Consider the following 16,833-nt stretch of genomic DNA (forward strand, 5'->3'; position numbering starts at 1 on the left):
GTTTTCTATAAAGTTTGGAGGGCACCCATACTGTAGGTTCGATTGACTGACATCACTCACTCCACTTTCGTTTAGGAAATAAAACTGTCCTTATTGTCCTTTACGACATGCTGGAGTTGGAAAGCCCCCCACCTCCATCCATAGGGGGTGTTGGCGTACATCATTCGCATGGGATCTCTGCTTTTGGCATCCTAGGACCATGGGCAGCTATCAAGCCAAACTTGTTATTCTCTGCACTCACTCTAAGCAATCCAATGAGCTGAACTAGTGAAAGACAGTGCAGCTCCGATTTGACAATGAAAACTGACCCTCAATACAACTAGCCATGTGGGACCTCCAGCCACAGAAACACTTTATACAGATAGTGCAATGACTATAAGATGAGGAGATAGGGCGCCTCTCATTTGGGCTTTTATACGTCCTCCCTCGCTCCTCGGGCCTCGATCTTCACTGATCTTCATAAAGCATGATGGTGCGAAAACAATGAGATAGTCTATCTATCCTGTATTATAGATCAGTGGGAATGATGAATGCTGTCCAGTCCAGTATTATCCAGTCTCTTTTCAAAGTTGTGTTGCAAACTGCATGCAAATTGAAAGAATTAGTACAGGAAGCTAAACCAAGACTGGGAGTGTAGTTTAGTTTATTTTTAGCCCCCTTAATTGAATGTGTATTTCAAATAAGAGGAATGTAAAGGGTCACTTCTTTCCCTCACACATTTTCATAGCTGGAAAAAAACCCGAAGCCAAGCCAAGCCAATCCAACATGCCTGTTGGATGATTGGCCCGACAAACAAATTCCTTGTGGACTGCCAAGTTAAGCTAAAGTAAACTTATTTAGAAGCCCATGTGCAGCCTGCAGCTAGGCCTGAAGTCGTTCACTGTTAAAGCCCTGCCTGGCATGAAGGGGAACTTTGTGGGAAAACCGGGAGGAATGTTGGAAAGTGAACCAATCAGAATCCCAGGGTAGCACCACACACATCTGTGTATCTAAAGCATTTGTGGAACAGACCACTCCCTCCGACTACACCCTGTTAAGATTTACCAGGTTACAGCTGTAACCATATGCTGGTTATTAAGGGATTTCTCATCCCCATGTCTGTGAAGTGGAGATTTTCATCACTGTCATCACTGAACAGTATTACAACCAGCAGTGGAGTAACCGAGTATGGTCAATGGGAAAACTGGTCAGGGGAATGTGACACTCTGTTGCCCTCTGCAGGTCAAAAGGTATTATTACTACAAAGCGCCATCAGTATTGTCCTGAGTTAACCTGCGACTGTTGAGCAATGTCTCCTGGGGGATAAACACAACCTGGGAATAAACCGCTCATATCGCTGCTGTTAGACACCAAGAGCACAATTCATGAAAATAATATCTCAGAGCAGGGGTCAATTTTAAGTTCCCGGCTCCAAGGTTTGGAAACAATGTCTTAAGAGAAACAAAACCAAGAAGTTCAGTGAAGTGATCATGTCATGTATATCTTTATTTGAAAACTATTTCAGGACAACCACATTCTCTTTTGTACAATATTTACACATACACACATAAAAACAAACAAAACTATCTGGAACAGCCTTACACACTTACACATGTGAAGTAGGTGAGACTGCTGTTAAGCTGCAAGTTATCAGTGGTAGTGATACAAGGAGTCATAAAATGACTGACACACATTTCACACCTTACACAAGGGCTTCCTAGGCAGTACTGGTACTCTGTAGACCTAATAACACCTGGCTGATGATGACAAGAATTGGTTTGTTGCTCAGAGCAGTTTTGATGATGAATGGCGCGCATACTTTTGTGCTTGTACATCTTACTACAAATGGAAACGACACGAGTGATGGGGTTTGATGCCCTTAAACAGTCAGGGCAATCATGAACATGTACATCAGACAGAGACCATTAGGGCACTCCAGAGTTCCAGCTCAGCTCCTTCTATAGGCCTACAGCTAATTTAAAGCAAACGGCATCAGTGAAACCGTCTAATCAGCGGCATGCAGTTGTTGGTTCAAAACACTCTAATTGCCACTGGTCAGATATTTTGCACTTGGCCAGAACAAACATGGTAGAAGGCCATGGTTAATTAAACATTCTAAAGAAGAAAAATTGTAGTCTCACAGAGAGAGCCTGTCCGAGCTCAAACCTTTGCAGGACACTTGCTTTGCCAAACATCTCAGCGCTGCCACACTGGGTACAAGAGAACCTCTATGATGCACTCGGAGCCATAGCGGAGTCCTTCTGGTTACCATGGTTGGAAACAAACAGTCAGAACACTGTCATTTACTGACCCACGCATACACACTTGCTGCGCTCGTATAAACAAATCGGTCCCTCTCTGTGTGTCCAGGCGTGTTTGCAACACATGGGAATATTCCATGCCTCCTCCTGCCAGAGGACCTTTTCTGTAAACAAAACCAATCCGGCACCAGCCCTGTGGGCACTGCACTGTCTTCAGCCCATTACTGGGCAGGTTATCGTATGGTCTCCAGATATTACTACTACTGCATGTGGCTCAGCGAATTTGTTCATTTATTTTATATATATTTTTTGTAGTGGTCAAAACATCAGTCAGGGGTGCTTATGTGATGTAGAAAGAACACTGTTCACAATGATAACGACTGAAATTGAAAAATAGACAGGTGGACAAGTTACTCCCTTCCTGGAATATACACAAAGCTCTTTGAACACACTCCCATACAAACACACACACATACACTACACACATACACACATACCCAAACCCACACTCATTTACAAAATAACTTCTATGTGTCAAAAAAAACAAAACAAAACAAAACAAAAAACTAAATGCACACAGAATAGTTTCGTTTTTTATCAGATAGCTCTACACAACCAATTAGTGTACAGCCAGGCGCCATTTTATGAATAGTCATTTCACATGCTTAATCTCATCTCTCCACAGCTGCTGCACATTCCTTTTTTAAAGAGGTCTGCTACAAAAGCTACTTCAACATGTATCTTATGCATGCAGTACTACAAAGGAAGGGATATACCCATCTCATGTTATACCAAAAATACAAAATGACTCCAGACACTCAAGACACACTCAGCCAAATAAATAAGCTCATATTCATAAAATACCAAAAAAAGAGAGAGATAAATTGTGCAATTTACAGTCCATAATAATCACAATTATTGGCAGTAAGTATGGCTACTGTGAGTTAGAAAGAAGACACTGATTCATGACTGAACGTCCTGTCGCTATGTCGGAAGTTTTTAAGGCAACACTATAGTAGAAGGAAACAACTGTGCTACAACTGATCAACAAAAGCAATCTGCTACACTGTACATGCCTGGCCACAAATCACTTGGAAGAGTCAAGCTCTTTTTTTTCTCTACCTACAGATCAGGGACAGGGTTGGTGGCGGCACACCGCCCCACCGAATCTCACGTTACAAGACAGAGAGAGTTCATATTAATTGCGGCATGCACATACAAGTACTGTGTTACTCGTGTGTTACTCTAGTCTAGAGCAAATGTGTAGTGTTCATGTAAATAGTAGACTTTTAACTTTGGTCATTCGGTACAATGTCCTTATTTTTCTTCCCATATGAGTAATTTGATGGTTACTCAAATGCTTATTCCCTGATAGCGTAGAGTGCCCTGTGAACTCCTGTCCGGTCCTGTCCTGTCCTGTCCTGTCTATTGGAGGGGAGGAGGAGGATGCGACAGAGACTTTGAGGCATGTTTTGTGGAGGATTTAAAAATGTAACCTGCTGAGCAGAAGGGCTGAGTGGATACAGCAAGGAGGCCCAATTGCAGGAAGCCTCCTAAAGCCAAAAATGCTGTTAGTTAATATCATTGTCCTTGTTAAGTCTATACTGTGTTAGCGAAAATATAGGGTTGTGTAATTAATTAAGACATATCAAGCTATCAAATGATCCCACTAAAATCATACGGAACGGAGCTCAACTACTGAAATGGCAGCATTTCATGTAATGCTCAGCAGAAGTTCTGGTGATATCCTGGACAGAAACATCACAGGGCAAGATACTGTTTATGGTGATGCACCACAAATCAAACAACAAAAAAGAAACAAAACAACAATTATTATTTACTGTGTACACCTGGCGATGTTCCCTATTCAAAAAAAAGAATATTGTAAAAAGGCATAAAACTGTGATGTGTGTGATGATGTCATTTCCAACAAGGCTTGGGTGTTCTTTCCTGACTGCAGCTGGAGTCGATGGGGAAAGTGATGTTTAGCACTTCCGTTGTCGCCGTGTGTGTGTGTGTGTGAGTCCGCCCACCCTCGGGGGCCTCACATCTTCCGGTTCCGGCGGCCCAGGTGGTAGTAGTACGACAGGGTGACTGTGAGGAAGAGCAGGCGGCTGAGGAGGAGGAGGATGGCGGAGTTGGAGAAAAGGCCCAGTTCTATGAGAGTGATGGAGGTCACTGAAGAGACAAGAGAGAGAGAGACGCACATCAGTTTAAGGCCTTACTGATAACAGAGGCACTTAAGGCCAGCGCCCACCGGACACGTATGAATAGAGTAGAATATATACTTTTTTGATCCCGTGAGGGAAATTCGTTTCTCTGCATTTAACCTAATTTAACCGAATTAGTGAACGCACACACAGCACACACACAGTGAGGTGAATCAAACACTAACCCAGAGCAGTGAGCTGCCTGCCCAACCAGCGGCGCTCGGGGAGCAGTGAGGGGTTAGGTGCCTTGCTCAAGGGCACTTCAGCCAGTATGCGGCACGCCACGACAATAAACAAATCAGAACTCCGTTGTTTTTAACGGAGCAAAGCCCACTGGAAATGTCCGCCGTGCAGCAGCCGCACAGAGATAGAAAACTGTTCTAAAATCCTGTGCGTCAAGCCCACACCGCTGAACGGCATGTCTGATGGGTGCTGGCCTTTAAGACCAACGCACTCCGCTTTCTGCATTCAGTTACAAGAGATTCCATTGCTCTCAATACAACTCTGCACACCAGCATCACATTCAATTACATTAGATTCCATTGCTCTCAACACAGCTCTGCACACACTGTACTGTACTGCTGCTATTTATTTGGTCTAGGGCTGTCTATTTGTCTATTGTATTTCTGTATTTGTCTAGCTTACTTTCTCTGTGCTTGACTTTTATATTTGGCTTGTTCTGATTTGCTCTTATTCTCTATTTTTAGCCATATCCTATGTACAGCACTTCGGTCAGTGGAGTTTTAAATGTGCTCTATAAATTAAATTTACTTACTTACTTACTTACTATCACATTCAACTACATTAGATTCCATTGCTCTCAATACAACACCGCACACCAGCATCACATTCAACTACATTAGATTCCATTGCTCTCAATACAACACCGCACACCAGGATCACATTCAACTACATTAGATTCCATTGTTGAATTGCGATTCAGTTCTATTTTGTCGGCGCTGCTGCATAAAATCCATTGTTTATCCACTGTTAAAAACGTTGACACTGATGTGTGTGGTAAACATCAGCGGAGTGTACTCTAATTGGCGCCAGTGTGCATTGACCATGTTATTGTGACATTTTTTTCTTTTTTTTTACTGATACTGTGCCTCCAAAAAACACTCCTGACTTTATCTGGTTTTGCTTTTAATTTTTCATGAGAGAAAACATATTTTTTATAAACACATTAATCAATTATTTACAGCACCAAATTTAAATTGCATGTTACTATATGTAATTAGGATTTGTGCTTTTAGGATTCAAAGCTCCCCTTCACAGCACTGACACACATCGAAAAACAATTACTGTCTCTTCTGCTCTGAATTATTGTTATTGACAGTGAACTCTGCACACAGGTTTGATCCAATCACCGCACCTCCAGCCTGTAACCTGCACCTTAGCCTGCTAATTTACAGTAGAGATTGCTGCTTGTAGGCCGGATTCTGTGACTGTTCTAAACTGTGTTGACAAGTCAACATGTGTGCTACCACAATCACCACAAGAGGGCGATGTTACTCCGAAGGAAGTCCAGCTCCAATCAAAAACACCCTGGTGGAAGGGGTCACATTAAAGCAGAGATGGGCAAACTACGGCCCATGGGCTGCATCTATCCCGCCACGCACTTTAATCTGACCTGCCAAACATTTCATTAGGTTATCATAGGCTGATCGCTATTTTTCCCTGTGATAGATGACGTTACTGCAGCTGCTTTTCACTCTTCTTAGAGAATGTTTACAATGTCAGTGTCAAGACAGTATGCTATACACAATGTTGACACTTGTCCTCTCGATCTCCATTGCAGCAGATCTAACTGCATCAACGTTATGGTGCTCTATTTAATTGAGAACATGCCTGAGCGTGCAGGAGAGGGAGAGAGAGAGAGCGGCAAGTTGCAGCTGGCTTGTCAGTGTTGATAATTGATATCTCCTTTTCAATATCAGAAACGTTTAAAAGGAAATCCTGAGGGCAACAGTAGCTCCCAATAGTTCCCATCTGGTAAAGCACAGCCATAGGCATAGCACTACCGTAATTTCCCGACTATTAGCCGTGGCTTATACATTGATTTTGCTAAATGTCCTCAGCGATGAGGTTAACACATGGGGACGGTTAATATGGTATCAATATGGTTTTGTTTCTTTTAACTTGCATAAAACACTGTCCTGCAGCTTATACACAATGCGGCTTATATGCGGGAAATTACTGTAGTCATTGGCTATATTTGAATGGAGCTGTCAAAAGATCATTATGAGACACAATGCTCTTAGAGTAACAGTACACCTTTAATAAATAAACAGCATCAAATTAGCAGTATTTCTTATGATATTAATAAGTCAAAAAGTTTGCCCATCCCTGCATAACACCATGTCCTAACGGGATCCGAGCGAGCGACTGTCAATGTTGTCTGTCTACACTGAATCCCTTAAATATGCCCTTCTATTGCGGCATATTTCTCATTCAAAATCGCAGACCAAAGCAAGCGACAGAAAGAAAATAGAAACAGGGCGTTCAACAAAAGTTCTCTCAAAATCGTCGCGTTGCATCGTGTTACTCGCATCGCTTGCAGTCAGGGCACAATTTGAGTTTCAACGAATTTTTATCACTAATGTTCGTTCGCATCGCGTCCAGTTAGGACATGGTGTCAGAGTCTCAGCCAAGTCAAGTCAAGTCATTTTATTTATATAGTGCACAGAGTACAACCCAAAGCGTTTGTAAAGCATGTAGGAACGCACCGAGATGTGCTTGTGGCCCCTCACCTATAAACTGGATGGCAAAGTAACAGGCTTCGCTCAGCAGGGTCCACTGGATGATGACCTTCTCAGCGCTGTACAGGCCGTTCCACATGATGAGGGACAGACCTGTGGGAGGATCACACACACACAGGTGAATACACACACACACACACACACACACACACACACACACACACACACACACACACACACACACACATCTGTAGAGGGGCAGAGAGCGACAGACCCAGAGGGGTCCTGGGAAAGCCGAAGTGTGTGTGTGTGTGTGTGTGTGTGTGTGTGTGTGTGTGTGTGTGACAAACTCAAGGTTGAGTTGCTTACAGATATTCTGGGAATGTCTCAGTCTGTCGGTCACACTCTGTAGTGTTTTGTTCCTCCCCAGATAACACGCTGCCATTTGTCTTTCCTGTGCTGCCCAGGGGATGCGCCCGGTTTTTTCCACACACTATTGATTGATCGGGTGTCAACAACTGAGGAGGCGGTGCATGTGGTAGAGGAACAGTGTAGTCGCTGGGGGCTGATCACACTGAAAATACCCATTTCCCCCGCCTTCCTCTGTGGGCGCTGCATCTCCACAGCCACATTGTCCACCTACGTGTGTGGGTGTGTTGTGTCCACCTAGGGGTGTGTGTGTGTGTTGCATCTCCATAGCCACGTTCTCCACCTACTGTAGGTGTGTGTTGCATCTCCATAGCCACATTCTCCACCTACTGCAGGTGTGTGTGTTGCATCTCCATAGCCACGTTCTCCACCTACTGTAGGTGTGTGTTGCATCTCCATAGCCACGTTCTCCACCTACTGTAGGTGTGTGTTGCATCTCCATAGCCACATTCTCCACCTATGTGTGTGTTGCGTCTCCATAGCCACGTTCTCCACCTACTGTAGGTGTGTGTTGCGTCTCCATAGCCACGTTCTCCACCTAGGTGTGTGTGTGTGTGTGTGTGTTGCATCTCCATAGCCACGTTCTCCACCTGGGTGTGTGGGTGTGTGTTGCATCTTTAAGCGGATCAGCAACAGAGCAGAGAGATTGAGCTTGTGGGGGTGAGTGTGGGTGAATAAGAACACACCGTTCCTATATTTGTGTGTGTGTGTGTGTATGTGTGTGTGAGAGAAAAAGGACTCAGTATGAGAATGCGTGTGTGTGTGTGTGTGTGTGTGTGTGTGTGTGTATGTATGTATGTATGTATGTATGTATATGTATGTATGTACTGTATGTGAGCAAGAGCGAGAGACCATGAAAGAGAGAGAGAAAGAAAGAGAGATGGATGGATAGAGAAAGAAAGAAAGAGAGAGAGAGGGATAGAGAGGCTTAACTGGACAGGAATGTTGACGCTTGTGGCACAATGAGACCCCCCCCCCCCCACCCCCCCACTCCTCAGTGCTCTACCTTCATCTATGAAAATCCCACACGGTGCGTGGTTTCCTTAAAGCCCTCAGACGCAGCACACCGCCGCTCTGCCTTGCCTCTGCCTCTGCAGCACAGTGGGGCTTAGTTAAGAGCCAGCCCTCACAACAACCCCACCCCACCCCACCTCACCTCACTCGCTCTCCTCCACAGTCTGGGACACGGGGGAATTAGGGCTTCCAAAACACCCTTTTTCTCCTTCTACGAGTACGCTTGTGTGTGCGTGTGTGCGTGTGTGTGTGTGTGTGTGTGTGTGTGTGTGTGTGTGTGTGTCTGCTCACTTGAGCACACATCGACAGATGCACAGATGTACAGAGTGCGAAAGAGCGAGGAAATGAGAGACAGCAAGAAAGTGTGTGTGTGTGCGTGCGTGCATGAGAGAGAGAGAGAGAGAGAGAGAGAGAGCCCATTGTCTGGCTGCTGACAGTGGGGTACAGATGCAGGATTTCATGTGTAATTAAAAGAGCGAGTGGCATGGCGCATTTTCATCTGGAGGAATCCTCAACTCCACCTCCCTCATTCAGCAGGCCACCCACGCTCCCCCCACGCTCCCCCCACCCCTCCACGTCCTCCCACTCCCACTCCCACTCCCCCCCTCGCCTTAGCATAGAGCCTACAGTGTGGGCCGTCATATAAGAAGTATATTGTGTGCCTTTTGAATAGGAGGGAGGAAATGATGGTGTCTGTGTGTGGGATTATGTGTCCCCAGTCAGACAGAGCTCTGTGTACAGTATTCAGACTCAAAGTCAAAGAGCAGCTTCAGCCAACACACAGAGAACCCCGCTTGTGTGGCTGAAAAACGCAGAGAGAGGGAGAGGGAGAGAGAGAGAGAAAGAGAGAGAGAGAGAGAGAGAGGGAGCTGGACAGTGATGGAGAGGCAAACAGAGACAACTGATAAATGAGGACAGATAGACAGAGAGAGAGAGAGAAAGAAAGAGAAAGAGGGAGAAAGAAAGAAAAGAGATAAGAGAAAGAAAGAAAGACAAAGAAAGAAAACAAGTGAGAGAAAGACAGCAATAATGTAAGAGGGAACAAAAAAGATCTTACTGAGCAGCGCTCCTCCGTAGAGACGAACGGAGAGACTCGTGGCTGTTTGCTCCTCTTCAAACACAACTTCATACAGCTGACTAGGGACCGTAAGGGCCTGCAGGTATATAGGACACACACACACACACACACACACACACACACACACACAGTCAACCACAAAAGTCAATAACAAACTACTACTACAACAGCTATTGCATTGATACAAATCTGTCAATGTTGAGAGTCAATGGCGGCCATTCATCGTATTGTCGTACATCATTGACCCTGACATGCAATGAAAGTACAATGTGGCTCAGTCACAAGGCTTAGGGCTTCAAAAGCAATTCCATTTGAACTCCGTCAGCTGGACTCAATGAGAGCATATTCAGTGCCGTAGGGCACTATGATGCTGACGTAATCATTTGCATTTACATTTATTCATTTAGCAAACACTTTTAGCCAAGGCAACTAACTAACAGGAGGAATTAATAACTGCATCAATCAGTACTACTGCTAAAGGATGAGAAGAGAGCACGAGTAATCACACCCACCCCACAGAAACACACATCTTTATAAATAAATACATTAATGAATAAATAAACAAATAAATAAAAGGATACGCTCTCAGTTAACAGCCCCTCTCCAGTCCGCGCCAGCGTAGCGCTCCGATCCCCTCTGGCCAGTAGCACACTGCTAGCCCACCGCAGCCTAACGAGGCGGACCGCACGCCTGGCGCAGGCTCCTGCAGGTGGAGTGACGGACAGCCGCTCGGTGGGGAGCGCCCAACCCAACACCCACCCCCACCTGCTCAATGGTGCTTTTTGCCCCCAATGGCACCTTCCAGGCTTTACCCTATTCCTAACCATAACCCCCTCAACCCTCATCCTACGCCTAAACTGAGGGGAGTAGTGCCTTGAAGGCAGCGCTGCCTGGAAGGCACCATTGATGGCAAATAATACCAAAGACCCCCCCACCCCCCCTCTTCTCCCCGCCACACTCACCATGAGAGCCACGGCCGTGAAGACCACCGCGGAGAAGAGGATCCACGGCCTGCGGGAGAGGACACATTGTTACGCTCGATACGCATCGGCAGATGGGCCCTATCGAGTGCCTCGTGGGCTGCTTCAGAGGAAGACACAGTACCCGAGGCCATGCTATTGTATCCTGCACGCCTGAATGACATTTGTTATGGCTTCATGAATTCATCAGGACCACAGGACGTTAATGTGAAATATATATGTACAGTATGTTTTAAAATCACATTGTTTTCATCGAGATCATCTTAATAGATAGGCTACATCTCATAAATCATTCACAACCAGCAATGGCAAAGGCAGTAGTTGATTATTTATTTGGGCTAATACCGCCATGTTATTGGGTGATGGCTGGGTACATTACTGCCCGAGTTAACGAATAGATCAGTCATGAGTCAGTTAGGAGGTCTTACAAATAAACCTGGCAAGGCTTGATTAAGGAGACAAAAACCCACAGTTATGCAATTTAATAATATATTGTCCATGCAAAAAGAGGTACATACGGTCGTTTTTAATTACCGTGTGATAAAGTAGATTTCTTTGTTAACAAGATTATTGCAGAGACCTGCAGGCTAAACATTAATTTCAGGACCTAAATGGCCTCAGATCAGCAGGCTGACTAGATGCTTCCTCAGCTCCTGTAGGAGCAAAGAAGCAACACTAGTCTGAGTGCAGTCATCGGGAAACAGCACCACTCCCAGCGGAGGGGAGAGAGAGAGGGAGAGAAAAAAGCAGAGAGGAGAGAAAAAAGCAAAGAGAGAGAGAGCGAGTGAGAGAGAGAGGGAGAGAAAAAAGCAAAGAGGGAGAGAGAGAGCGAGTGTGAGAGAGAGAGAGGTGGAGAGAAAAAAAACAAAGAGAGAGAGAGCGAGTGAGAGTGAGAGAGAGAGAGGGGGGGGGCAGAGAAAAAAGCAAAGAGAGAGAATGGTGGGGGGGGGTCTAGAGAGAGGGAGAGAAAAAAGCAGAGAGAGAGAGAGAGAGAGAGTGAGTGAATGAGAGAGTGTGAGAGAGAGAGAGAGCAGGGGCATAATGGTGGATGAGAGCAATTCCTGCAGGTCAGCGAGGGGCAGAAGAGATTCAGCCTCAGAGGCAGAGTCCTCTTACCTCAGTCCCGCAGGCTCTCGCAGCGCAAACTTGATCTCGTTCCCCAGCATCTGACTGATCTGGGAGAGGGAAACGGAGCGAGAGAAAGAGAGAGGAGGGAGAGGGAGAGAGAGGGGGAAGAAAAAAAGAGACGAACGTGAGAAAGACAAATGGGTAGCTGTGAAACATTACCAGGGTTGTGTTGACACATTAAGAAACAGCGTGAGGGTGCACATGGGATCAGGCCATATCTAAACAAACACGGGTGCTTTTGTGTGGGGTCTCCTGTAATGGCCTATCCATCAAATCTATTACTGAGAGAGTTGATTGAATGTGCTACTGGAGAGTGATTGAGTTAGTCGTTAAAACTAGTCTAATTAGGGTTTGTCCTTTGCCATAAAGGGGGAACGGGACTAGGCAACCCATTATAGGGTCTTCCTGTTTTCACTGCATTAGTTGTATTGTACTGTACTGTATGTGCTGTTGTTACTGTATCTATTTCCTTGCCATCTTTACTTCTTTCTAAAACTCTGATGTTTCATGTATTAATTTGTTTGTTTGTATAAAATAATTCTGCTAAGTGCTCCAAACGTAAAACACTTTGAGCTGCATTCTGTGCATGAAAGGTGCTATACAAATAAAGTGTATCATCATCATCATCACCATCACCATCACCATCACCATCACCATCACCATCATCACCATCACCATCACCATCACCATCATTATTCCTGGCAGATTGACATGACTTAGCGTTTAGTACAAAATCAAATTGGCTCAATGTGGCATATAAGTGCTTTTCTGAGCAATACTAAGCCGCAACTGAAGCTAGTTTGAAGCATGACATGGGTTAAGAGCTGGGGCAGAGAGGGTTACAGAGGAGTAGTGCGCACACATACACACACACACACACACACACACACACACGGTAAACACACAAACAAGGATCTTTAGCTGGGGGTTAAACACTTCCACAAGCAATGGCAGAATAGGAATCTTCTGACATAGCTGGTGCAAGCAACAAGCGTTTAATATTGGCGTTGCAACAAATTTGATTTACACACAAATGAAAAAATAGCAACATGACTAAATGAGCATGTGATGGACTCTATTTCATCAGGGATCAAGTGCTTTATTGCTATAATTTTGAAAATCCACTCTTGATGTTGTCCATTAATTTCAAGCTCTGTTTAGATGTTGTCACCCAGGGTGTGTGTGTGTGTGTGTGTATTGTATGCATGTGTGTGTGTGAATGGGACACATGGGTCTTTTTCTTCTCCCATCATGTATGGTGGATGCACTGAACGGATCTTATTGTTATGACTGTATGACTGCCCCCAGCCCCTGCTGCTTCAACACACCTATTCTCTCTCTCTCTCTCTCTCTCTCTTTCTTTTTCTTTCTCCCTCACTCACTCACTCTCTTTCTCTCTCTCTCTCTCTCTCTCTCTCACACACACACACACACACACACACACACACACACACACACACACACACACAAACACATCAGACATCAGAAAAAATAAGGACCGTGGTTTTATGCATGAGGCAAATTTCTGGGCAAAAAATTAGGTAGGGGAAGAGATTCATTTTCTGGGTGACCATGCATGAAGGGCAATAATAACCATGGGAGAGGAGCTTTCAGCCCAAAACAGCTCTGAAATATCCGAGTGGGAAAGCAAATCATACCATAGAGATGACGCCTCTGGAGATGAAAGAGATGAAAGCCTGACAGACAGTTCTGCTCCACTTATCAGACCTCCCCTCCCCTACTCAGGTAAAAGGAAATCACAACAATCTACACCTATTACCAAAACACTACGCCACGCCACGCCACGCCAGGTGACCCCGTGTCCCTGCACGAGGACGCAAAGTGCTGCAGATGCGCGAGGATCACAGAAAAGGTGCGCTACAGAGAAGCCTATAGGAACAAAAGAGCTGCGGCAAACGGCACAGGACACACACATCCATTTGGAACGGCACAGGACACACACATCCATTTGGAACGCTGGCCGCTGTATTTACATATGAGCACTGCTGCTGGTACACTGCCCGGAACCTGGCCAAGTTTCCCATGACCCCCCTTCACTCACTATCCCCGACACACACACACACACACACACACACACACACACACACACTCTCTCCAGTGGCGTGCCCATCATGCTCAGAGAGAACGGTCATGCAGAAAGAGGTCAGACAAATCAGCGGAAGGGCACCGACCGTAGCGAGGGTTTGCATAATAGCGCGTCCATTAAGGGCCGCTGTCGTAAACTGCCCGCTGGCTAATCTAGCCATCCCTCTGTGTGTGTGTGTGTGTGTGTGTGTGTGTGTGTGCGGTGGAAATGAAAGCAGCCTGACAGAGCGCAGCGGTGGACCCAACACAGTGCAGCGGTGGACCTGTCTTAGCTCTCGCTCCCCTTCCGTGTGCTATGAGCGGCGGCAGCTCAAGGCTAAGTGCAAACACACACAGCTGCCGCAGGGCACAGCACTGCACTACACTGAGCTGCGCTACGCTACGCTGAGGGCAAATTGGATGTCTAGAGAAAAAATCCATCTCTCTAGGTTTTTGTGTGTACTTACTGTGTATAATTTGTGTGTGTGTGTGTGTGTGGTTTACTGTGTGCATTTAGTGTGTGTGTCTGTGCATCAGTGTGTGTGTGTGTGTGTGTGTATGTGTGCATCAGTGTCTGTGCATCAGTGTGTGTGTGTGTGTGTGTGTGTGTGTGTGTGTGTTTTTTAAACAGCTCATCTGCTCTTCAAATACACTCTCGACATAAATGGCACTCACCCTTGACACCGTTTGAACAGCAGCGCTTCTGAGGTAAACTAATTTGCAGAGAGCAAACGCCGTCATTTGGCCCAGCCTCGGCCTGCCCATCACGCACGCACGCACGCAGGCACGCACGCACGCACGCACGCACGCACGCACGGTCTGCTGAGAGTCTCATTATTGAGCGCTGGGCAGCAGGGAGAGCAAGGGCCACACACACACACACACACACACACACTCGCTCATTGAGGACCAGAAGGGCCAGAGCTACTTAAGCCTTCAATCAGTGCACAGCGCATGGACATACAGCGCAAAGTGTACGGAGAGGTTTCTCAGAGCCACTTAAGAAGACGAGCGTCTGAAGTTGTCAATCACTCGCTCGCTCGCTCACTCGCTCATCTCTCTGCACTTCTACTGACTTTAAAGCCTTTGCTCAAATGCAAACACTGAAAAACAGCACACAGACACACAAACATACTTCCACAGATACACATGCACACTCACACACACACACACACACACTCACTTCTAACTATTATTTAGCACTACCGATCAGATGGACTTCACATTTAGCAAAGGGTTTCTGGAATACCTGCACTGTGTCCCTGACTGCATAATCTTGATGCTTCCCTAGCACAAGAAATTTGCACCGAACCAACCCCTAGAGGCAGCAACAAGAGCCTCAATTAGTCACCGTGTGTGTGTGTGTGTATGGGTGTGTGTGTGTATGGGTATGTGAGTATACACATGTATGCATTTGTGTGTGTGTTGCATGCATGTATGTATGTGTATGCATGTATGTATGTGTGTGTGTAAGTGTGTATACATGTGTGTGTGTGTGTGTGTGTGTGTGTGTGTGTAAGTGTGTATACATATTTGCGTGCGTGTTGCATGCATGTATGTATGTGTATGCATGTATGTATGTGTGTGTGTAAGTGTGTGTGTAAGTGTGTATACATGTCTGTGTGTGTAAGTGTGTATACATATTTGCGTGCGTGTGAGTGTGTGTGTGTGTGTGTGTGTGTGTGTGTGTGTGTGTGTGTTCAGTGAGGCCTGTCCTCTGGCAGCTGTGAGGTCTCCAGCACATGATTCATGCTTCCTCTGCACCATTTCAGGGGCTGTTTTTCACAGGAACAGACACACTCAACAGGAAGCAGAGCTCACACACTAGCCATGGGACTTGCATTCAACAGGAATTAGGAATTCAATCACTGGCAATGCTACTGGTGTGGAGACAGGGATGGAGAGAGAGAGAGAGAGAAAGAGAGAGAGAAAGAGAGGGAGAGAAAGAGAGGGAGAGGGAGGGAGAGAGAGAGAAAGAGAGGGGGAGAGAGTAAAATAGTGAGAGAGAGAGAGAGGGAGAGAGAGAGAGAGAGTGAAGGGAAAACGACAACAACAAAACAACAAAGCGAATTTCCTCAAAAACAAATGAGTGCAGAATAACATGCAAGGGTTTCCCCATCACTTGTGCATCATCAGACAGGGAAACACTAGCCCATGGGAAAAAAACACACACTTAAAAGCAATCGGTTAGAAGAGTTGAAAAACCACAGTGCCATCTTAATGCAATCAGCTCAACTCTAACAGATCCTATTTTTCCAATTGCCTCATGAACACGCAAATATCTCTTTCTCTTGTAACAAAGCAAGTCCCTCATGGCCTTTGGACTGATTGAAATGATTACAACAAATGAATGAAGCTCAGTTCATTCATCAAGCCCTAAAATAAGGAGCGAGTGGTGGAGATGGAATCATTTCTGCTATTCCCATCCAGGGACATTACTGAGCCTGTGGCATGGAATGGGAGACATGCACAAGACATACACCCCCCCCCCACACACACACACACACTCCCTATTTCCTCCCACTCTGGCAGGCTGAGGCAGGAGAAGGGCTGGTGGTGGGCAGGGGGGCTGGGGGGGGAGGGAAGGAAACGTAAGGAGCAAACAGGAGGACGGCTTCCCTCCGCCGCAGAGCACAGCGCAGCGCAGCAGAGGAGCAGGAAGAGTGAGTGGCAGGGGGAGCGTTTCCCCCTTTTGTTTGAGGCCACTGGAGATGTGTGCTGGTGGTGGTGGTGGTGGTGGTGTGTGAGTGTGTGTGAGTGTGTGTGTGTGAGTGTGTTTGTGCGTGTGTGTGTGTGTGTGTGTGAGTGTGTGTGTGTGTGGTGTGTGTTTGTGTGTGTGTTTGATGGTAGTATTGGTGTGTGTGTGTGTGTGTGTGTGTGTGTGTCAGATTTAGAATGCATTAGAATTAGGGGTGTCACGATACCAAAAAATCAGTAGTCGGTGCCAATACCAGCAAAATTACACGA

The 16,833-nt window shown here is 45.9% G+C and overlaps 1 protein-coding gene across 2 annotated transcripts in view; it reads right to left on the reverse strand.

Moving 5' to 3' along the window:
- Positions 1-1,477: 1,477 nt before the first annotated feature.
- tp53i11b (tumor protein p53 inducible protein 11b) overlaps positions 1,478-16,833 on the reverse strand; it is a 55,187-nt gene continuing 39,831 nt past the window's right edge. For both annotated transcript variants that reach the window (XM_062547086.1, XM_062547084.1), the window contains 5 exons: positions 11,770-11,828; positions 10,636-10,684; positions 9,653-9,749; positions 7,204-7,305; positions 1,478-4,418 (listed from right to left, as the gene is read on the reverse strand). In XM_062547086.1, the coding sequence (XP_062403070.1) occupies positions 4,285-4,418; positions 7,204-7,305; positions 9,653-9,749; positions 10,636-10,684; positions 11,770-11,828 (441 nt within the window). In that variant the 3' untranslated portion in view covers positions 1,478-4,284. The remainder of the gene's footprint in view (positions 4,419-7,203; positions 7,306-9,652; positions 9,750-10,635; positions 10,685-11,769; positions 11,829-16,833) is intronic.

This window comes from Sardina pilchardus, chromosome 10, assembly GCF_963854185.1.
Source record: "Sardina pilchardus chromosome 10, fSarPil1.1, whole genome shotgun sequence".
NCBI classification, from domain to species: domain Eukaryota; kingdom Metazoa; phylum Chordata; class Actinopteri; order Clupeiformes; family Clupeidae; genus Sardina; species Sardina pilchardus.